Here is a 24,229-nt window from a genome sequence, read left to right as displayed (position 1 = left end):
TTAGAACCAAAAGGGGTCTCACAAAAACTTTGAAAAGGAGGGGATAAATTCAAAAAAAAAATGCCTTGCAATAATAATACTGTTAATACGATATTACGAACGTTACGAGTTAAAACCATTCCCGCTTTTCCACAAATCGGTAAATATCTTTCATCAACGTGACATATCCTCTTCTATACAAGGGTCTCAACTCGTATGACAAAACACACAAGATCCGATTCCACATAGAGGTGAGTTTAAATTGTTATTTCCCCGTTGTGACGCTAAACCTTAATTAGTTTCCAGCCAGCGAAGCCCACTCTTTATTAGTATACCATCCATATTGTGGCCAGATAATTAAAAATTTTAATTATTTTTCATGTAGAGGTGTGCTAAGCTCATAATGCTCACGTAATTGGTGATTGGAAGCACTTTTGATTTTTTTTTCGTTTTCCATTGTATTAGTGATAGTGCGTGCGCGTGTGTGTGTGTGTATCTGTGTAGAGATGAATCAATTGATGAAGCTAAGATCTATTTGCGACTGACGAAGTCAAGATAGTAAAAATGTTGCCTTAACATAATGAACAAGTAAAATATGGCTTAACCGTTATTTCTGTATTCAGTACAGGTCATATATATTTTACGCTTCTGCCATCACATCACATCAATATGCTGAACATATGTACCGGAGTCATCTTCGAACTTCTATGTCTATAGTGTACCCATTCATTTGCAAACAAACTTTCAAATCAACCCTTCCGTAACAATTGCGTAATAAAAACGAGAAATATATGACTCCTTCATAAGATATGATATAGGCTACGGTGGTAGTGCCAGGACAGTAAACGCTCAACCGATAGATATATGATAAAATAACCGTAAAGGAATAAAAAAATTGCCATAAATTGTATTCGGTAGCCTTATGGATTCGCTTTATGCGTTGTAAAAACAAAGAGGCTTATCGGCAACTTCTAGAAAGCTGTAAATCCCCCATTAAAGTGGAACACTTAGCGTGTCCTATAAGAGCCTCGTAAAGTTGCATTTTTACATAAACCCTAACATGCTTTAATGGGTTTGCGTCATTGAAAGCGTGCAATGCAAACATTCTTTGTTTTATACATATATTCATACCGTAGCATAATTTGCCATGGCAAAAAGACGCGGGTTTGAATCCCGTCTCGTGATCAATTTTTTTCTATTCTTTGAAAATTTCTCATTTATAAAGCATTTAAATGCTATAAAAAAAATTAAGTTAATGCTTTCTTATACAGTTGTATTACATTTGTTTGCCATTTTAAACAGCAAATCTAGCCTAGTGGAAAATGGATGGAAATCAATAACTAACGCCGATGAGCATTCAACATAAGTAGGGTTTCGAATCAGGTGTTTTCAATAGATAGATGGTTTGTTTTTTTAAACATCGAGTTTTTTTATTGAATTATTTTATGGAACTCTTTGATTAATTTGACTTTATAGAACAGATGTTTTGCTTGTAACAAATATTACGATTAAACCAATGTCAAGGGAAACAATATTCAAAATCAGTGTTTTTTACCAAAATTAAGATACGATTACTCTATTCGGCTGTATGAATATATATTTTAGGTGGGTGGATAACTTCGTCGTTTATAAAATACGCTTTTAATGATTATTTTTTGGTAGGAATAAGATATTCCAAGGGTATGGTGTGGATGAAATAAGCCGAAAAATGGCTTTTGCGAATCGCAGTTTTTTTTTTGTATTTAAAAACGCTTCACTTGAATGAAGGTCTAAAGTCTACCTAATGATGGGATCTAATTCCTAAATTTGCAGCAGTTTCCTTATGTTTGGGCTTGATAAATGTACAGTATTTATGAGAATTTTACATCTAAATAGGTTGTCACTACCATTGGGTGATGAGGATGAATGACAGTTATGGCTACTCCTAATCGGATTACAGATTATTTGATGATTTATTTATTTATTCATTAGAGATCTCACAGAAACAATAACAGCAGTTTATTTAAATTTAGAATATAAACACATAAATAATATACAATAATTGTTACCTTTCGTATCACGGTGAACATAAAAATTTGTACATCCATCCAGTTACAAATTGACGATCGCCTCAGTCACATTGTATTAAAACGAGATCCTCCCGTAATATAAAAATGAAAATCAATGTTCGCCTAACGAGACTATACGGACTGATGTTTCATTCAAAAGATTTCATGAGCGGTGAAAATATTCCAGTTACAGCGTAATTTCGATCGATAGATTTTTCAAATAAACTGACTAGTATATTTGAATATGAAAGTCAATTCGTAAAGCCTACATTATATATTTAATGGCTGTGTTCCGCGGTTTCATCCACGTCGTATATGATACTCTATAGCCGTTATACTTATAGCCTTCCACAATACGTGAAATATCCAACACAAAAATTATTTTCAATTCGTTCCAGAAGTTTCGAAGATTAACGGTTCGAATAAACATACTTTTCAATTTAAAAATTCATGGGAAATAATTGTAAAAGTTAGTACCTATATAGCTCAGGAAAAATGTAATTATCTAATAGTGAAAGTATTTTAAAATCGCCTAGCAGTTTGTACATTTTTAAAACACATAAAAGTTTTACCTTTTTCTGAATAAAATCAAAAACTTACATTCGTAGAATAACATTGAAACATCGGCCGTTTTTCATTACAACATCTAATATAAAAATAATAATCCGACAATAAAAAATTTTCTGCTCATATTTTTATTCAGATAATATCTGTTAATCAATCCAGAAAGAATTCAAAATGTCGACACAAATACGCAAAAGAACAATAAAACATACTTGTTCATTTATAAAATATCAAACATGAAAAATCTTTCAGAAATGGAGATGAATTCGAAGAGAACCTGCATACAACGCGCATTGTGTCTAATGCTAAAACGTTGAAATACTTTCTGCCGCGTTTTAAAAACCAATACGGCTGACATGCATTGTATCGTGGAAGAATGAAAGCCACGTGACAAGCTCTGTATAGACGTAGGTACATTGATACAGATCAATGTGTGTTAAACAGATGATGATGTCTTCATTGCGCTGTATGACGGGATACAGCGCAATGGAACGAAGATTTCTCAATTGTTTCCCGTTTTATAACCTGCGAGCTGTTCGCCAGCTTCGCCTGTAGTACATATATAGCCTAAGTCACTATGTGAAGGTGCAACTTTCTAATGGTGAAAGAGTTAATTAAATCGGCAGTGGTTATTGTGTGAAAACATTAGAAATACAAAAGGTACAAAGTTCAAACATTTTTTTATTCAACAATACATAGGAAATAAAAATATTTTTTTAAGATCAAATTATAGTCTAATAGTGCTTTTGATCGTTAAAATATAGAAGTCATTTATCTTCGGATGTAGGTCGTTGGTCCATTTAAAATATTATTTATAATAAACCAGCTTTCCGCCACTAGCTTTATCTACGCAGTCAAGAGAAAAATTCGGCAGTCCCGAGGTTTTCCCCGTAAAAATTATAAATAGTCCGTAGTTCCTATTCCTGTGAGATTTCCGAAATAAAAACTATTCTATTTTTTTCTATCTCTGTACCAAATTTCATCTAAACCGGTTGATTGGTGACAATCATGTTTTCCCGTAATTTCTTTCAATGGTGGATAAAAAACTTTCTAAGTAAAGTCATTCGCAACCTCGTCGTTAATGCTTGTTTAATAATTGTCTTTAAAGTACAAAAACCAATTTATTCATTATTTTACGCTGTAATTTTTAGGTATTTATAGAAGTTTACTAAAAACCCGTTAGTTCTGAAATAACGTTCTTCATTAAAAGCATTCTAATTACATGTTCAAATTGTCATTGTTTAAAAACGCTCAAGAGCGATGGAACTACGAATAATACTGTATAAAATGCTTATAAATACAGATTTATAAGTATTTTATAATGAAGTAGTCGATCACAACGATAATCACCTCTGCTAAATTCCTAACATCAAAGTGAAATGTTGAGACAAGCATCTGTATAAGAACAAAAATATTGTTCAATTTGCTCCAGTTGCTTTTTATTCAGTACAAACCTTCAATGATCATTCAACCAACTTAAAAAAAGGAGGAGGTTATCAATTCGGCTGTGTGTTTGTTACCTCATAACTTTATACTAACTGTACCGATTCTTATGAATCTTTTTGAATTTGAAATCTGGTAGCTCGTATGTGGCCTCAAATTCGGTATATTTCTCACAATTTAAAAGCGGTTTAGTTTTTTATTAAAATAATGATTAATTTAAAACGTCTGGTTTCATTCGCTATTCCTACAGCATTGTGAAATGGCGGGTCTCTAAATTCAAACACAGTGATGTAATTAAGTTGAATTCGAGCTCAATTCTAACTGAATGCTACATAGGTAAGCCGCAGAGCTGCGGTGGCAGCCGGAGGGCTTTGTCAGTTTTGCGTTTTGGCTGAGATGCTTCTTGTGCGTATTCCCTTTGAACCTCGGTACCGGCTCAATTTGTGGACATTGGGTCATTATTAACATAGTCCTTGGTGGGGGAGGAACAAGAATACATTAAATCGTATCCAGTTGCATTAAATATTGATTGGTTTCAAACAATTTAACGCATTTATTTTCGATAGACTATACTCTACCAAAAATAATGCGTTAAATTAGAAACAAAGATAGTTTAGCAGTGATAGAAATCAATGTATTGAAAATGAGTTAACAGAAGTGTAAACTCTGAAATTTGTCAACTATCTGAAGTTTTAATTTTTAGTTTTATAGCATTGAAATACTTTATAAAAGAGAAATTTTGAAAGAATAGAAAAGATTTGATCACGAGGCGGGATTCGAACCTGCGTTTTTTGCCAAACTGTAGCAACGCCTAGCCTCTCGGCCAACCGTGATCTCGCCACAGTATCTAAGGTTGCCCTTGACTGGCCGGTCTTACAGTTGGCCGATATGTGGCGATGTGATTCACTTTACCGACGCTCGCATTTGTTTATTATGCCTAGAATTTATCAACCGATCCTAACCTACCCTGTCATATCAATTAAACCAATCAGTACGCGAGTTGTTGTTTGTCGATTGTCATTTGACAATTTAACGATTTAACTTAATAGATGTATTTATCTACGGACAATGCAATTATCACAATATTTCACCAGTTTACAATCTCACGAGATAGATTATAATTTACAATTTTACAGTCTCTTTCCAAGTTTCTTTATCATTTATGAGCATGAATTAAATCTGCATAGTTTTCAATTTGATAAAGTTGTAATAGATAGTAACAGAAAGCTGGTCACATCTCTGGGGAATATACATCATAAATTGGTTTAAAGTTACGGCCAATTAATATCTGCGAAGCGTTCAAGGGCACATCCATTTGATCTTGAACATTTTGTAATCTCAAATTGCAATTGGTTTAATACGATTGGATGAATACGGAAATAACATATTTTTTATTCTTTTCTTTCTCCAAGTTTTTATTTATCTATCAATCAAAATTTAAGTGGAAATTCAATCAGCGATTTGAGTGTACAATTTGTGAATTACACAAGTTGTTTTGACAAAGACACTGAGTAAATTTTTTGACATTTGGTAAATACATTGTTATCTAATACAATTAATGATGAACATAATATTTAAAAACTTAATCTAGTTAAGAAAATAATATTTTTAAAAGAATAAAATGCCTACCTTCCACCACTTTTACTTAGTAAAATTGACAGTACGATCTCTCAAATTGCTTTATAATTTCTTAGGACGCAATATTTCTTTCAAGTGATACTTTATTGAGCGCCTCCTCGCTTTATTGGGGTGCAAATTATTTTACCGGAACGCCATGCTCTATTTATAGAATTAGGGTAGGTTACTTTGAAATTCTGTTCTGTCGCTCTAAGGCAGGGTTGACTGATGATGCGAAGGCATGACTTGTAGGACATATAATTGCTTGCTGCTCTCTGAAGTTTTCACACTCACACACGGGTTTTCTGAATACAATCCGAAGTAAAAAGTACAATATGGGCCAAAAATTCTTCATTAAGAGACGAGTGAACCTAGGTATCACAAGCACGCAGTCAAGCGCTATCTTATTGTAAGAAAGAAAGACGTCATCGTTCTTTAACGTAGGTAATTTAACAATATCGAGCAATTTTTTGTTGTTGTTAAATAAGATTACAGGTTATGTTTTCTAGAATTGTTGCCAGATAATTATCGTGACTATGCGATTTTCGTAATTTTTTGTAGTAACGAAGTCACTATTTTCTCTTTAAGACAGAAAAAATATAACACTTCAGTTGGTTTAGGCACGAAATACTAAAAGGTGAAAGGTAAGGTGTGTTACTAATAAAATATTAATTATGAATATGAAAGTGTGTTTTTATTGATTTGTACATACATAGGTTATTTTTTACCGCGGTGAAACATCCTAATCCCATGTGAATTTCCTTTGAACACGCATGCGAAGCGGTCAGAGAGCTATTTTCAAAAGCTAAACGATATTTATTTATTATTTCTTAGATCTTTCTAAGAAATATGTTAAATAAAAAAAATACTTTTTTATAATAATGCACAATGCGGGTTTTATTGTTAAATTAATTGAAAGATATAATTATACTCTGAGCCATACATCGCGATTGTTTTGGAATGAGCACTGACCATATAAAAAAAAGAAAACACTACATTGTACATTTCTACATTCTAGAACATTCCACGGTTTGTTTACTATGGTCCACAGATAAACGTCAATAGCCTATATTTATAAGTTATCGTTTACACGCAGAATGTAAGAATGTCAACCTTGATTCGAGATCGATACTCGTAACAGTGAAGAGGTTTTACAACAAAGAGCGACCTCGAAACCGACTCCTTAACTTTATTTAGACAATCTTTGAGTCCTGCAATGAAATTTACCTGAAGTTTTATTGTTGCATTTCTCTTCGAGAATCGTCTTCAAAAGTTTTATCTGGATATGGTATGTAACTTAGAAATTAGATTTTTAAAAAACTCTTAATGCATTTTATCCATTACTAGCTTTTGTCGCGGCGTTTCACGCGTTAAATACGAAGTAGTTCAATGGAAGTACATATAAAACTTCCTCTTGAATCACCCTATCTATTAAAAAAAATCATCAAAATAGGTGTGTAGTTTTAAAGACAGACCGCGGAAAGCGAATTTGTTTTATTACACTATGTAGTGATAAATATTATTTATCTTTACCACAGATAACATAATACTACTACAGTATCCACACGTTTTGAACACTTTTTAACGAGCGTGATTAAGGGAAGAGAGACTATTTTATGTGACGGGTGTTGATTTTTATTTTTGAGGAAATTAAAAAAGGATTATTTGTACAGACGATGGAAGTAATATAAAATAACAATTTGAATATGTGTAGTTGATATGTTAAGGCTGATGCTTTTTCTTTACAAATATTATAAACATTAAAAAGGATATCAGATAGTTTACTCCCGGAAACAAATAAAATCATATTCCCCGTATGCCTTGGATGGTTAAAAACGTGAATCCAATTTGCTTCACAACTGAAATGTCATTTTCATTGTTATATACCAAACGCAAAGCAATATGAAATAGTACTTTAACATTCAGCCGCAAAGGTTCAAAATCGCATGTATAATAATAAATTCATGCTGTTATGAACATCGGCCTTGAATTTTCACAATGAAAGCTAAAAATAAAAGGTTTAACGTGCTGTGCCTTTTTGACCTCAAGCGGTACCTGCGTTTGGAAGTGGGTACTTGAATAATTTGAGTAAATATGCCTTTGTTTTAACGGTTATTAACGTTACCCTATATATTATTGTCTTACCTTATACAACGAAGAGGAAACACTTGTGTTTTGTAATGTTTTCACACAAAAACAGCGCAACCGATCTCAAAAACTCTTTTACCTACCTAAGCGATGAATTTGCGAAGATATTTCAGTTTTAATGATGAGTGTAATCTAATGATTTATAAAGAGTGACATATGAATTACTCAGAGCCCCATCAGCCTTATTCGATTTCATTGTACCCCACCTTTTCGCATTGCAATTTTAAACGTAAAATAATATCCAGGGAGGGTCACGTTCTGTAACAATATTACCGGCCCCTTTCCCCGGGCAGTCGTTATTTGACAGAAGCCGATTAGCCGATCCCCAAACAAAGGTCGAAATTGGATGACAGTTTATTATATAAGTTTAATATTAAATTGTAATATGTAATTGTGTGTGACAGTTAAAATTCTGCTTTTATCGTTTATCTTCAAATAGATTTAGCAAGGGTAATTTGGAAGATAAGGCGGGAACTTTGAAACTCTAAAACTGATTTTTTATTTTATATGATAGTATAATCCATTCTGTTACTATATAACCCTAAAACACTAGAACCTCTTTTTACCACCTAAAACTATTAAAAACAGTAATACTGTTTTTATGAAATTTAGTGTAGAGATCTTTTAGACCTTTGGAAAAAACTAAAACTCTTTTTGTTACAAAATCTAACCTTTAAGGGAGAAAATTGAGGTGAACATTAACTTTTAATATTCAAGTGAAGCTAAAGTTTGTTTAAACTCAGAAACGACTAATTCGAATGGAAATATTTATAATTGTGAACAATAAATAGTTCATTGCGGAAGTGTTTAAACTATATACATCATGTACGACGTGGGTGCAACCGCGGGGCACAGCTAGTTATACCTACACATTGTCTCGCGATAGCATGAAATAAACGCAAACAAAAACGCGGGCACAAATCTAAAACAGCTGTTAAATTTCATCCAATCATCCAAGCAAACCCTCCGCCTAGTAATTGAGTAAGTCGATTAAGTAATGTCCCCAAACTAGTTTGTTTTCTAGTGTGAATTTGGACCTTGTGTGAACATCAAGTCAACATAAATCCCAAACTTCTTAACTCAATATGCCGTACTGTAGACGGGCGGGATCACGGTACTAGCCTTATAATGGAGGAATGGAATTTATTTACTTGATAATGGAGTTTATGTAATTGATAAAATAAATATTATCATAACTATAGATTCAAGTCGTTTTTCTTTAGACGTCTTAGTATAAGCAGAAGAAGGTTTAATCGGTTTTATTATTTCCAAGTAGAAACAGCTTGACACCAATGTTAAAAATAACGTATACGAGATTTTTAATTGCTATCGGTATAATAATAAGAATGTCAGGTATGTTCATTATTTAAGGTTTTACAAATTTTATTCAACTATTTATTCGTGGTCCCTCTTTAATAAACTCACTCAAACTATGAAATATATTTAAGTGAGCCTGGGCGAACATTAATCTTCTATATTTTGTGCAGAATATACCAATTAGCTAAAGTTTATAAAGTTTATATATAAACTTTAAAGCATCAAAACTTACAGAATCTTTCATGAGTTTCCGTAATAAGTAATACATTACACACTAAACGTGATAATTAATATACTTTCTACTTGAAAAAATATATATTAATATAATTTGACGGCCTGTGGAGGCCATCTTGTTTAAGTGACATTTGTCATAAATATGTTTTTTTTTCTTTAGTGGCAATTCCAGCTCCCATTGAGGACGGTTTCTGCTGATGTCAAGTTTTGAACAGATTAATATAATTTAGATTATTGCTCGTATTAAGCGTATGCTGAGGAAAAATCACGGATGACAAAATATGTTTTATTATTCGGCTACTTATGTCAAATTATCACGCCAAATTACACGAATGTGGGGCGTGCACAAATTATAAAACAACCGATTTAGATTAGATTAGATTAGAGGTGTTAACCTTGAAAATATTTTCATGTAATTATAAACCAGTATAAATTAATGTATTACGTAGGTATTCCTAAACAGTATTTTTCTACTCTGAGCATTGTTCACGAACCCTTCAAGTTGTCACTTCCTCCTCATCCTTGCAAATTTCTATACCCCTGTATGACCCTTTCAAGATTATTTCAACAAAAGCTTCACATCTATCTATACATCATAATCATAGCCCGTCCAGTGGTTCAGCCATCAATATTTCCTTTGCTTCCTTATTTATTCCTAACATCAGTAGGGATTTGTTGATTTTGACATTTTCAAAAAATATACATACTCGGTTTTTGTACAAAATACTTAGAAAAGCTTTTTGAACTATCGTCGAAAGCAACTAATACTCAAAAAAGTAACACAGAGTTTAAAAGGTTAGGTTACCACCAGGCAAACCACCAGCTATTACCAGCAACCATGAACGTTCACAGAGGTAGTGCCTCTGCGAATGCGCTGCCCACTTTTAAGGAGTAAGGGATAAGGAAAGATTTGACTGGAAAAAAGGAAAGGACTTGGAAGGGAAAAGAAACACATTAACATGCTTCTACTAAAATACTATTTCACGCCAGTCTTTTTGGGGGCGTGGTGCTTCCTCAGTGCGAGCTGGGCCAATTCGTATCGAAGCGTGCTCGACTCTCACATTTAAAAAATGATATCTAAATACATAAAGCTCTAAAGATGCTTGTATGAATTTTTAATTAATTTTAAAAATATATATGCGTAAATAGTCAATAAATTACAACAATACTATCAATAAATCTACGTAAATATTATTACGATTTAATATTTACGTAGATTTATTACGTAGATTTACGATTTATACATATTCCAGTACGATATAACACAGACAACGCCGCACGCAACGGCTAGTATGCACATTCAGCACGCTATGTCCGCAATAAATAATAACTGAGATATATCATTCGTCGCTCATATTATGTTAGCAGTAAATCGCTCATGAAATACCCTCGATGGCCTCCTTTATATTTACTCGACATATTTTTACCACGGGACTGAAATAATCCTTTGAAGTATTGGATTTGTTGTGTAACTAACGAGTAGGAGGTATTGATAGCGTTTTACTGGGAGTTCCCTATATAAACTTATTCCCTGTTTAGTCTATTCTCTATGTAAAAAAAGTGAGGTCCCAAGTCTTCTAGTGGTGTATGGGGCAGATGATATACATCTGGTTCACTGATCGATTTTATTAATGGACAAGTAGGTGATCAGTCTTCTCTGTGGTGTAAGACCGGGACGTTTTTTTTGTGTGTCTCCACCGGGAATCAAAAACAACACCCCTCGGTTCTACGCTCACGCGCTAAACACTGTATCAAGGAGGCGGACAATCATTCTCTATATTGTAATTAATAATTATTTTTTACAAAACACTAAACCGCTTACAAATCGTCACAGCTATACCAAATTAATGTATCTGATTAGATTATATTATAATTACATACAACTTCAGTAGTATATATATAATTATGTATGCGTCATAAGATACAAAAAAGCAGTGTACCAAGCAACCGTCTTATAATATAAGAAAACCGCTGTGAAAACGCTTAAAGACGCTATCAAACCGCTCATGTAATCCCTAACCATCACCAATCGTACGTTACAAAGTTACTTCTTAAATTTCACAGTTAAATTTGATCCCAACTCGAACGTAGTTTTCACTCTAATTGACGGAATATAATTCATAAGAGCGATTTGATTAGTGCGGCTTGAGTTTGTTATTGTACCTACGTGTAGTTTGTAAACATGGTTGAATCTTCGATATCTATTTCGTGAACTATAGAATTAAATTATCTACGTGAATGTCTCGTTGATCTGAGGTATGTATTGAAGGACCTTCCGTGAAAAGTTTTCAGACGATAATTATGTTTATATTACAGCAAAAGGTGAATTTCTAAATTTTTCGCGTGAGTTCCACTGACGCCCGATTAAAATATAGGCATGAATGAATTTGTTTTTAATTAATTGCTTTTGAAGTAATTTCACCTGAACGTTAACTTTTCGATCGGCAGGTTGTTTGTAAATCATCTTTCTTTTGGTAGGTTTTGTAATTTTAACAATTGGTTCAATTGTATACCTTTTTCTTTTCTCCTGACTCATATTTTATAACTACAATACATCCTATTCGAAGCTACAATAATACGATAACAATAAACACATGCTACTTACACTCTTTAAATTCATTAGAATTTTTCATAATATATGTTGAAACAATTTTTTACAAGGAATACAGATAACGTTTTATTCAGCTTACATTTTACCTGGACTACACCTTTAATTAAAGGAAATTACAGCATTTCATTTAACTACATACTATTTGTCGATTTGATACAAATATGTAATAATTAGAAAAACATTCAGTCAAGGTAATAATTAAACAGAAATATGTTTATTATTCATAACAATTTAAGACTTTACTAAAGAAAACCATAGATTCATAAAACCAGTGTAATGACACTCAGTAGACAGATACATAAAAAAGCCTTATCAAATATTCCATTTGCACTCCAATCGGGGCGAGATGTGAGTGAATTAACCCAATAAATATTATAATTTCGGTCCGGATATAACGAATTCAGTGTTTTATCTAGATTGAATATTATATTTCGTGCCATGAATTTCCACTTTCTTACAGATCTTACACGTGCCAATTTAATCGTTGGGTAAATCAGTTTGTTGTCTCTATCAAGGGAAGAAAAACAACATTATGTTCGACAATTTATCCTTAAAGGGTCTATATTACCTTTATTACTATTCTGTTTAGTAATATTTCTTATAATTATTGTATAATTTATCCAATCAAATCTTTAAGTATTACTTGTTACACCTTCGGAGGCTTACGCTTGTCCACCTTGCTATTGCGGAGTCAGATTTGATATGTTCTTGGGATGAGTAAAAACCTATCTATTACGCTCAAACAGGGTTTTATGTAACGTTAAGTAGTAGGCTCGAGACCGGAGAGGAGTTCGAGGAGAAATAAAATAAAATAAAATATTTTTAACTTTCACCACGTCTCGAAATGATGAAGCAACAGATCCAAGAATCAAAAGTTCGGCCTGTGCACCCGCATAGGCGACCCGTGTCCCTGCTATGGGAACATATATGGGCTGATGATGATGATGACAACGAATAACTAATCGGAGAACATGGCTTATTTCTGGGTGCTTCTGTAAAAAAAACATAGTTTCGATTCAATTAATATCGATTGCGATATTTAGGTATAACGAGGCGTTTACAATTCTTAAGGCAATAATTTGTATCATAGGAAAAAAGAGGTCTCTCACAAACTATTCTGTGATTTATGTTACTGTAAGATTGAAATTCAAAGTTGAAATGAAAGTTATCGAACGGTTAAACGTCATCTAGGTGAAATGATACCTGACCTTTCAGCAAACGGAGATTTGACCGGCGTATCCCATCGAATGCCGACTCATCGAATCGCGTCGTTTTAATTAGTAGGTTAATGTTCGTACTGCAGTTTGTTATTTTTAGCGGACATAAATGCGGATAATCGTAATTTATGAAGGATAATAAAGAGCGCCATTAAAACGTTTAACATTTTCTAATTCATTTAAATTTTATTGAAACGTTAACGTCACTGTATAATTGATACTTTTCGAATTTTTCTGGGGCTATATTGCATTTCAAAGATTGAAGTCCTTCAACAAAAACTTTTGTATACAAAATTATCAAATGATAACTGGAAACTAATTTTGTTGGTATTACATATTTTATTTCTAAAGTCGTCCATATAAAAATTTAAATTCAAATAGTCTTTATATCGTTTATCGCTATACACACCCTTTTACACTTACATTTATTCTTACAAACTTAATAGAAGCTACGGAGTATAGGAAATATGGGATGAAAACATCAAGGTATCGGATATAACTAAGTTCATATTAAATACACACATATCGTATTACTTGATATTAACGTGTGATATTATGAAAAGGAAACAATAATTGTGTTTCTTATGACATGTCTTGTAAAGAACAATTAAGGTTTCTTGTCGGCTCCTCTCTGTTGATACTGCTTTCCGAAGCGGTGGTAAATATTAAATCATGTATTATGATGATACGTAAGGGCTTCTAAAGGCTCGTGTTGAATAAATAATGTTTGAGTTTCGTGATACAGTCTTTAATATAAGAGCAATACAATCCAACGCCTTTCGGTGATCAATATCTATTGGAGATGGTACCTTCTTCCCATAAAATCGATCAGATAATATGAAAATGGTTTTACGCACAAGTGGGATACAGATTATAAAATTATATTCTTTTCCTACATTGCGGGGTGCTCTTAGTATCAAACAGTTTCGTCGAAGTCAGTTAATGAATTATTTAACAATACCATTATAAAATTTATTTCAAGCTACAAATGTGAAAAATATAAACGTTTTGAGTAACTGCATTTGAATGAATTATATATTTTTATGTGATAGACGGCAAAGAAGCTGGTGTAATTTAGGATCAGGTAAAAGGAAGGAAGATCGGAAGGGTGAACAAAAGGATATGGCCTTCCTCCCCCACTGACTGTACGAAACATGGTGGCATTTTGCCACTATTATAAAGCTACTATTTTTCGCCGATCTTCACGAGTTCACCCGCTGCTTTATTAAGATTTAGTTATTATTAATTTAGCATCAAGAGGCAACAATACAAAATATATGTATATGACAGTTATAAAAATACCATAAATATCACGATGTGACCTACCAACGAGGAAGATAGGAACGTCCTAATAAAACTCTGACAACATTTATTTGTTATCTCTAATTCATAATTATACTTTAGACCTCACTATCAATTTAAAGAAAGTAGCATGCATTGAAACGTTAACGTGTAATATGGTACGTATAATATAAATATATTCCGATCCCACATAAAAACAGCACGATATATCATACGTTTATGAAAATATCAACACGCTTAATATTCCTTGGATATAATTTATGGAGACTGCTTCATGTTACCAAAAGCCCATTAAACTATCGTTCCGTTTGTAGCAGATGTAACATAACATTTAGGTTATGCTGGCATTGGCCTATTTTACCGAGTGTGGATATGTAACTAAAACAGCTTGAAAATTTGGTAACTATGGGTGATGTGAGTTTTGGTGCGTCTTTTTAAACGACTTCAAGGCGGTGGTTCTCAGGGTTTTATTTGTGCTTGATACTTCATAACTATTTATGGGGTGAACAAATTTTGAAGATTCTTTTTTTATTGGAAAGCTGGTACCTCTCGTGTCCTATTTAACTTCTGACAACTTGAAAGCGGATTGGGTTTTTTGTTAAAATTAATTGTGTACTTCCATAGAAAACATTTAAAAATGTATACATAGAGAATATATTTGCTCACAAATTCCTGTTAACTTTGTAAATCATTAAAATATCCTGCCTCGTGATCAAATTTTTTCTATTCTTTCAAAATTTCTCATTAAAACACTTTCAAATTCGTGAAATTAGAAAAAAAGGTATATAAAGTAAGGTAAAGTTTATTTATTGTATCGCTGAGCGTTATTCTATTAAGGATCACAGAGAACGGAAATTCACGCGACAAAGAACTAAATTTTTAAAATATATTAATGGAATTTGAGCTTTTTACGGAATATTATGATAAGACTTGATTATTTCTTTATATTTATAAAATATGGTTTTTGTTCTCTATAAAACGATTTTGCTTTCATCTATAGATATAAAAGAAAGTAGTGTTAGTTACACTATTTATAACTCAAGAACGGATTAACCGATTTGATTGAAAATTGGTGAAGAAGTAGATTAGAACTAGAAGACGGACATAGAATAGTTTTTATCCGGTAAATCCCACGGGAACGGGATCCATGCAAAACTAGCTTTCTTGCGGCTACGCGGGCAATGCCGCGGGCGAAAATCTAGTTTGGTATATTTCACAATCATACAAATAATTTAATAACATTTTCATAATGGCTTTTTTTAGAGAATATTGTGATGAGACTTGATTATTTGTTTATATTTCAAAAACATATTTTTTGTGTTTGATTTTACGCGAGTATTATACATTTGGAAATTAAAAACTTTTTAACGGATTTTAAACGCGATTTATTCATTATATTATTAACCCGACGTTTCGAACACTTTACAGCGAGCGTGGTCACGGGGAGAATATATTTTTTGTTTTCTATATAACGATTTTACTTACATTTTGTATACGTTAAAATCATACAAGTAATTAAACAACACTCTCATGAGGTATATAAAAGCTATGAGCGAAAGTTACATACCATAGAAAGCCCCAGGTGGAATTTATCCAGCGATTTGTGAGGGAATTTTAGAAATTACACCGTAAATGGTTAGGGAAGGCGGTTGTGTTTTACATTCAAACGAATCTTCCATTCTCGAAGATTCCAACGCGTTTGCGACGACAAGCAGATTCAAGCATAAACTGAAATTATTTCATATCAGACTTCTCAGTACACGTTATATTTGAAAACAATGGTTAGAGACATCAATGACTAAACTTTTTATCGACCGATGTACTGAAAAAGGGTTTTCTTCTCAGTGTGAGTTTTAATGGTGAAATTGTTATTTTGTGACAATAATTTTCTTTGAAATCACAAACGAAACAGCAACAAAAATTATCTAAATATTTCTCAGAATCATCCATCATAAACTTGTTTTTTGGAAAAAAAAGTTATAATGTCTTTATTAAATGTATTGACAATTGGCTTTATAGAGTTTTATGAAGAACCACAGATACACAAAAACAGTTTGAAAGAAAAAAACTTCGATGTCGATAGAAAAAGTAAGTCAATTATGATTGGCATTAAGTAGAAAAAAATGTGTGTGGTCCACTAAAATTTCTAAATTCAAACTTTAAAATTTTCTATAAACTTTTGTACATAGAATGCTGTAAATAATTGTATAGAAACAATACAACGGATTTAAATTATATTCAATATTTAAAATCCAGTTATATTTAAAAAACAAGATATTTTCTACAAATTAAATGTCATTTTTAAAGTTTAATTTAAATCCGTACGACAGTTTTAAAAAATTTTCTAAACTGACACTGGACTTTAGTAGTTTAGTAAAGTAATACATAACCAATAACAAATTAAAAGCTACTCAAAAGAACATCCCTTCTCAGTTTGTTCAAAGCAAAAGAGACGATAATATCATTGCTTATAAAGCAGGTTATATCCATAATAATATTGTCCCTGATTTATTTTATTTGATTATGATATACTTCAGTTTCTCTGACTTCTCCTTTTTACGAATATTTAAAAATAAATTCATAATGTATTGGAATTAAATAAAAAACGAATGAATGTACATAAATCTTAAATAAAGTAAATATGTATAAATGCTTTATACGAATCGATTATGCTAACATAAACTATTAAATTTAGTCTCAAAAATATACGAATTAATGATATCCAGCACATTCTAAATAGAAACTCCACTATTAACCAAAGTAGATAAGAATATTGTTATTTTGGTCTTTGTGAGCTACTAAAAGCACTAATACTTTGATTAGACTGTTAGTTACATAATTAGTAGTTAATAATCACAAAACTATACTATGAATAGATGTTTGTGTCGTATTGAACAACTAGTACTAACCTATATTTATATTTTAACTAATATGCCCTTGTGAAGACTAAGGTCAAACCCTCCTGTATATAATTAATGTGATACATTTCAGTAAATCAAATCTTCAGTAATACAATATAGGAATAATCTAAAATTATATTACAAATACGTAAGTTATTACGTACAGTAATATTCAATATTACTTTTAGGTTAAAAAACCTTATTTAAACGACGTCAGTCTTCACAACCTGAAATCAAAGCAGCACCTAAAGTCCTCGTCTTTTTCAGACTCTTTGAAGAGAACCAAGATCTTCTCAACATGTTCGAGAAGTTTCGACAGTACAGGACGAAAGAGGAACAAATCAATTCAATGGAACTGGCTGAACACGCCAATAATGTGATGAACACACTGGACGAAGGGATAAAGGGTCTGGATGACTTGGATAACTTCTTTGAATACATCCACCAGGTTGGCGCCAGTCATAGGAAAATACCTGGCTTTAAAGTAGAATACTTTTGGGTGAGTAGTTTTTATATTATAAAGTAGTTGGTATGTCTTGTCTTATATATAAAATTCCCGTGTCAAAATTTTAGTTAGCAAACTCCGCAACGGCTGGACCGATTCTTATGAAATTTTCTATGCATAGTGGGTATATCTGAGAATCGGCCAACATTTATTTTTATACCCCTAAATGATAAGAGTAAGGCAGAAGAGCGGTTGACGGGTCAGCTAGTACTCTTATAAAGACTTCACAGAAAATAATAGTTCAGGGTTCGGGTGAAAGTTTAAAACCTCGTTGCCTTTTATGAAAAGGTTATCATGCTTGCTTCTTAGAAAGTTATCAGTTTTTAAATTAAAACCCAGTGTTCACAACGTTTACACTTTTATACTTTTCTTCACATATACATGACGCAACTGACTTTGCATAGATATGTCCTTTTGACAATAACTATAATAGTCTAAGATCCGAGCGCGTGTAATACTAGTGTTTTTATTTTATTTATTTTTTTTTCTAATGAAATATATCTTTTAACAATTACAAGTGAACGTAATAGTTCAAAAATAAATAATTAATTACATTTTAATTGAAATTAATTGCGGCCAAATTTGGATGGGCACCTTTGCGGATCGGCATTAGTTTAGTTATAAATATCGATATAAATTATATATTATTAATCAAACATATGAACGTATAAATCACGCGGTCGGATCTCGTACTATAAGTTTATTGTGTGATACTGAGTTATAAGTATATTCCCCTACGACTTTAACAATATAGCAATTTTATAGAGCAACATATCAATTTTCAATTAAACATATTTGCCTGCCTTCTGATCCGAATTAGCTCACGCTAAAGAACAAACTTAGACGCCTTACGAAAGTTAAGAAAAATGTCACTGCTTCCACATTATAAGAAAAAGTTAGAACAGAAGGGGAATGATAAATATCTTCCGCGTCTTTTCACAATCGACTCCATGACATCGCGTCAGCAGTCACGCGTGAAATTATATAAAGGATAATACAATAACTGTATTTGCAATATTTTCGCGTATGTGCCTTGCGCTTACTGATTATGTCCCCTTTCTTTATATATTTGTCGCAATTGGTTGAGCTCTTTGTATTTACTTCGAAGAATGCGAGCTAGAAAAAATTAATGGACGATGAATGTTTTAAATACGAAATATACTTTGGAGAACATTGATAGGAAGTCTTAGCAACTAGCACCGAAATAAATATCTTGAAAATGTCTCAACTTTAATTATAGTAAGCTAACGTAGTCACATTTCTATGGGATAGAGGTGTTACATCATAAAAAGTAGCCTATGTCGATCTCTAGCCTCTTAACAATCTGCATACATAAAATCATATCATAAAATCGATATATTGCTACTTGAAAAAAGACAAACCAGCACAATTTTTATAACATTATATGCTCGTATAGTAAGGATGCAATCACTTATAAGTATGTATACCTACACATATATAATTTATTTTAAAAATAAAGCACATAAAATTGCCAATGTGATAAAGAGCTGTTAGTTATTTGCATAAAAGTTTGCAATCTACGAGTGTGTCATTCAAACAGTAAATAAAACTGAATCAAAAATTTATGAAACGTACCTAGTTTTATAGCCTAGAATATAACATTTATTTTTGTAGAATTTAACATGGAAGAGACATAATTTACAATTGTCATTTTACTTTCCAGTTTAACATTGATGAAGGTGTCAATCAGTCATACATTTTCCTTTATAGTAAAAGTTAGTCAATTTTTCCAATTCCAGGCTTACATATACTTTCAATAACTGCTACATTACTTGTATCATTGTTACAGAAAATCGAAGCACCCTTCTTAGCAGCCGTCGAATCGACGCTCGGAGATCGCTACACACCGAATGTGGAAAATATATACAAAATAACAATAAAGTTCATCCTGCAGACCCTCGTAGATGGCTACGAACAAGCTGGGAAGCCATCGTGAACTGCCACCAACAAAGCTGGCTTTTCGATCTCGTATTTTCAGAAATGCGTGTACAAATGTCAATTTAGAAAAACAGTGTGTATTTGTAAATTAATGTCGGTCGCTTATTTCGACTTTTATACTATTCTTCGTGTGGAATTTGTTATGCCATACGCAGTTGGTGATCATTGGAGTCAGTGTCTGCTTTATATAAAATCTGTTAAGTTGTACTATCTCAAATATTACAAAATGATAACCCACTAAAATACCATAACATATGTATTGCTCAAATAATAGAAAAATCAAACAAATTCTACCGAATCACTGAATTTGATCAACGCGACCCATTGAAAAGTGAAAAAGGTAAGCGAAACGGTAAGTATTTGTTTAGGATACGCAAACATTGGTTTCACACTAACCTCTCTGTATATTCATGAATAATAAATGTTGAATAGTTATAGTTTCTTGGTGTCGATGTATGTGTAATTAATTTGTATAAAGTTAGCGAGATGTACTTATAGATAGTAGGTAGTTAAGAACAGATTTGTGTATGCTTCGCTATTGCGGCTGTGTTTCTGATAAATTTCTTCATAAATTCAACAAAAGTTAGGTATCTTATATGTCCATTAAGGCAACTCGTTTGTCCAATTTAAAACAACATAATTTTTGCAATATGATTTAGTGAGGCCGCAATTTTATTGATAAATTGTTATGTCAATTTTTTTCTTAATTCAAATGATTCGAAGTTTGTCTTATAAATAAGTGGTGTAGTATAAGACTACTGTATCATTATTTTAAGACCAGTTAAATCGTAATATTTAGGCATCTTTTCTTCTTTTGTTCCCTCCCATTACTTCAAAGGACGCCATTTTATTTAAATCGTGTTTTATTTCAACTTGAATAATTAATTGGTACGTCAATATCAATTATAAGCGAGTTTAGGCCATCACAATTATATTAAAATTATTTTTAAATCCATCTTAATTATTAAATGTGTAATTATTTATCGTAGCTTAGCTATTTATTAACATGCATAATGTTTTAAAACATAATATATATAACAAAATGGACTGCTGGTGTAATAATATCTACATTGTAACAATTACGTTATTAACGTATATATAATTATGTATGAATTAAATAATAGGAAATAGCTAATTTATTTAATATAATATACAAAGGTATATAAATAATGTAATTTGTTTCTATTTCTTGTTTTACTTATGATTCCGTTTACTCTGAGAAATGATTAAAAATAAATAAAATACCTACTTAATAAACTTAGATACTTAAGATTCGTATTTAACTCTGAATATATAAATAACTTATTAAATGTGTTGATGTGCGGTTGTCTACTGTTTAGTATGCAAATACGCTTATATGTAAATAATATATGAATGTTGTAGATACTTGGATTTGATCTCTTGTAGACCTTCTTTGCGACCTTTCAGTGTTTTTTGTTGTCGTATACATTATACTATATGTGATTACATTTTATGAGATATGTGACCTGAAAGATGGACTTAAATATCTTGTCTTACAGCATACTAGATGATTAAACGATGTATGAACAAAATAAATTATTCAATGCCAAAATGTATATTATAATATATAGCATGTTTTCTTTGTGAAATCATTTATTTATAATCTATATCTACACTACATGTGAGTACTCCTAATAAAAGAAGAATTTAACGGTTTAATTTGATTCGTGTGTATGTTCTGCAAATACAGCATTGGTTTATATAAATAGAGAAAGATATAACGAGGAATTGTGAACAAAGTACAGTTGGAAGATCACTAGACTCGCAATGCATTTTATTATTGAAAACATATCTGTGTGAATATTATATTAAATCTCGTATTTAGAGAGGCAGTCTCGTATATAGAATGCATGTGTTAATATCAGCTATTTATTTAATTCTTTAACAAGATTGTTCAAGGGAGAATCCTTAAAAAATAGTAATTATATTAATTTAGTTGCAGTGTACAATTTGTTAAGCGGCCTTATCACTTTGAAGTGATCTCTTCCAGGCAACCATGGTAAAAGGTAAAGAGCACACTGATAAACTATTAGTTAGCTGCTCGTACCATGACAAACCTTGTTTTGTCAGGGCACCCGTGATTTGAAAAATGCTTGTCAGCTATTCTCAGTTCTGATGAATTTATATAAACATAATCATGAAACCTTTTTTTTGATGATTTACTTTTACGTTCATTTAGTTATATCTATGTAACTTTATTTTCATGTGCCTAACTGTTTTCTATTCTTTAAAAGTTTATCATTTTTTAAGCAATTGATTGCAATAAAAACGAATAAATTGAAACCTAGTTGTTTCTAAATATAGAGCTCATGTATATAGAGCATGTAATATAGAGCAAATAAACGTCATGTTTGGAATCAATGTTTATACACCTCCTTCCTGCATTTTTAAGTCCATAATTATATTTACTAAAAGCTTAAGGGAGTCAATAAAACTTAACAAATATGCAAAAAATTAATGAGTTGCTTATTGGTTTTAATAAAGAAATATTGGTATAAGTTATGAAATAATTATTGAATAACGAGCTATCATAATCTCTCCCCAACCAAGAAGTTGTTTTGTATTGTCTAGTCTCTGTTAAAATGTCATGTCTATTTTTCGGTCAAATATTGATATATATCGATTACATGGGCTAAAATTCTATCAAGTACCATTGTACATTATAAAACCATATTCAGTATTTTATACATATGTAATTGAACAGGTTGGTACATATATCGTCATCGAAACACATACTGTACTGTATTTTCAACCGACTTCAAAAAGGAGGTTATCAATTCGACTGTATTTTTTATTTGTTTGTTACCTAACTTTTTGTTGGCTGGACCGATTTGTATGATCCTTTAAATTGAAAGCTGATGCCTCCTATGTGGTCCGATTTAAATGTTGTCTAGTTCTGACAATTTGAAATCATTTTTTTTTTGTTAAAAATAATTGTATATTTTAATCTATTTTATTTGTAGGAAATACATAACTTAATCATAAATTCAGTTTGTGTACAATTATTATATATTTACATAAGTGGCTTATAATTCCTTTTATGACTATCACTTTCAATTTAACCTAAACAAACCTACAGAAATCAATCTATTTTTCGATTTCCGCTATCATTTCCTATACTTTAAATATATTTATGTGTTAAGTAGACAAAATCAGTATTTACCAAGTGTGTAATTTAAACGATGGATGTGTGTAAACTATGTATAAGATTGGTGTATCAAATGTTATTTAATTTAAATAAATATTATTTTAAAGTGTTCGAGCGTTTTTATTGTTTGAATTTAATACGATCGTTTTCTTATCCTTGACAAGCTATTGTATTTAACAGTTATCGTTTAAATATGTATAATAATCGGAGGCGACTTACCTTTTTCTCACTCTTCCTTACATTCCTTCTTTCCAGTCGCCATTTCTTAACCTATAAACCTTTAGGGCAACTGAGCTGGATGTTCGCTTGAAGGTAAGGTTCGCTAGCGCCCATAAACATTTCCAAATGCAGTGCCGCTGCAAATGGGTAAAGAATAAGGAAAGGATTGAAGACAGGAAAAAATGAATGAATTGGGGAGGATAAGAAAAAGGAGACCCTCCGACACCGAAAGAAAAACAGAAGTATGTCACTATTTCACGTCGGTCTTTTGAAAGGTGGGAGCTGGGACAATCCGTGACGAAAAATGTTTCTTTAATATTATTTTAATATAATTATAGCATAGTCAAAATCCGTTTTTATATTAAATAAGTAATAATTAATGGAATTCTTAGCTTTATTTATGAAGTAGGTCACCAAAACAAAATAGATAAACAAATATTTACCTGTCCATCAATATAAACTGATTAGATTAAAATCTGTTTTATTTTTAGTCCAAAATTATAAATAGGTAGCTAGCTACTCACAACTTTCACAGTCTAGCACAAGTCGGAGTCGTGACACTAAGTATTCCGTACAGATAAGCTAAAGAGCAACTGTAATAAAATTTGTCACCCATCCAACCTATGACCGTGCTAACCGTTGCTTAACCTCGACTTTTCATTGTTATTATTGTTTCATCTCCAAAAATTTCAACTGTCTAACTATCACGGTTCCTGATAGTTTAGTGACCAATAGACAGACAGACGGACGGCAAAGTATTAGAAATAGGGCTCTGTTTTATTGTTTGGCAACGGAACCCTAAAAACAATAGATATTTTGATACATATCGCACATCAAAATCGCTCGAATACAGCCCTTATCCCATTGTAATAAAGACTACATTCTAATTAGGGGAGAGAATAGTATGACGTATGATAGCCATAATTTCTAAAAAGGACATCACTATTATCATACAATTGCCGTGCGTCATATAATTGCATGAACCGAATAGTCGAAA

At 31.8% G+C, this 24,229-nt stretch overlaps 1 protein-coding gene across 1 annotated transcript in view; it reads left to right on the top strand.

Annotated features, from left to right (window-relative positions):
* The window catches only part of LOC119833010 (neuroglobin-like), a 61,534-nt gene extending 40,631 nt beyond the window's left edge, over positions 1 to 20,903 (top strand). Inside the window, exons 3-4 of the mRNA XM_038356880.1 lie at positions 17,648 to 17,879; positions 19,696 to 20,903. Coding sequence (XP_038212808.1) covers positions 17,648 to 17,879; positions 19,696 to 19,842 — 379 coding nt within the window. The 3' untranslated portion in view covers positions 19,843 to 20,903. The remainder of the gene's footprint in view (positions 1 to 17,647; positions 17,880 to 19,695) is intronic.
* Positions 20,904 to 24,229: the final 3,326 nt, after the last annotated feature.

The sequence above is a fragment of the Zerene cesonia genome, chromosome 16, assembly GCF_012273895.1.
Source record: "Zerene cesonia ecotype Mississippi chromosome 16, Zerene_cesonia_1.1, whole genome shotgun sequence".
In the NCBI taxonomy this organism is placed as follows: Eukaryota; Metazoa; Arthropoda; class Insecta; order Lepidoptera; family Pieridae; genus Zerene; species Zerene cesonia.
This window is presented reverse-complemented; position numbering and strand designations above follow the sequence as displayed.